Raw genomic sequence first — 1,026 nt, 5'->3', positions numbered from 1 at the left:
TGAGGTTATATACACTGCGTGGTTCTGGGTGCTCAGTTAGCCCTGTATCTTCATACCAGTGGGTCATAGAATGAACTTTGTTTTGTATTAAAACTAACTAGCCGAGCAACAACTAAATAAGATTGGGGAGCACGTGATCTAGGGTAGCCGTAGTATCCACCTACAATCGGTTCCAGAGACCCCCTTAATCTTGAACCTCTCTGCATGCCTTACTATATAGGCTCCAACACGTGTAGCTATATGAGGATTTGGGCCTCACACTGTTATATTCTACACTGCATAGTGCTAATCTAGATACCTCAAAGATTAAGAACAACTAGGTAGAGGGTGAGGAGAGCTTATCATCAAGTTGTTGATAGATCGAATCGCACAAGGTATAATACTATAGAATGAAATAGTAATAATCGGGTCAGATTTTCTATCACAGAGTATTAAATAAAATGAAGTACAGAACAGTATCATCACCATGGAGGCCAAGAGAATTAATTCTCCAACCGAAAGTGCAACAGGTTCAGCGTTTTAGTTGCTTTATAATGGCTGTGTATGTCTCCACTACCCTCTTCTCCTTGGGACCTAGATGGATCTTTTCGAAATTTGGTGGCAGGATCTTATTTGCTCTGAAAGTATACCATTAGCATCATATTAAGTGAGAAGGAAAGTAGAGAAGAGAAGCAGTTTATCATACATACTTTTCATAGCGCACCTTCATGTTTCGGATCTTGTCCTTCAGATCAACATTACTACGGTCCTGTAGAACTGCACCATCTGAATGTTCCTTATCCATCAGCTGCAGGATCCTCCATTTTGGCCCATACTCGACAAATAGCTGGAGAAGACGTCTCTCCTCCTCCTCAGACCACATGCGTCGGGGGCGGCAGTGGGCTACCATCACGGCGAGTGGTGGCTTGGCCTTCCCAGCTCGGGTTGCCCTGGGGGGAAGAGATGGTGGGAAGTTGCTGGGTGTATGAGTGACACCTCGCTCCTGAAAGAAAAGAAGCGGGTCCAACACTCTGCTTGTATGAAACG

General features: G+C 44.3%; 1 protein-coding gene across 1 annotated transcript; it reads right to left on the bottom strand.

Annotated features, from left to right (window-relative positions):
• Positions 1 to 316: 316 nt before the first annotated feature.
• On the bottom strand, positions 317 to 889 carry HCAG_09167 (predicted protein; the record flags this gene model as incomplete). The annotated part of the gene is made up of 3 exons (XM_001535830.1): positions 317 to 382; positions 557 to 617; positions 690 to 889. 3 exons carry the CDS (start codon positions 887 to 889, stop codon positions 317 to 319), a joined length of 327 nt encoding a protein of 108 aa, XP_001535880.1.
• Positions 890 to 1,026: the final 137 nt, after the last annotated feature.

The sequence above is a fragment of the Histoplasma capsulatum genome, genomic scaffold (assembly GCF_000149585.1).
Source record: "Histoplasma capsulatum NAm1 scaffold_58 genomic scaffold, whole genome shotgun sequence".
NCBI classification, from domain to species: Eukaryota; Fungi; Ascomycota; class Eurotiomycetes; order Onygenales; family Ajellomycetaceae; genus Histoplasma; species Histoplasma mississippiense.
The sequence above is the reverse complement of the archived record's forward strand: the minus strand, read 5'-3'. Positions and strand labels throughout refer to the sequence as shown.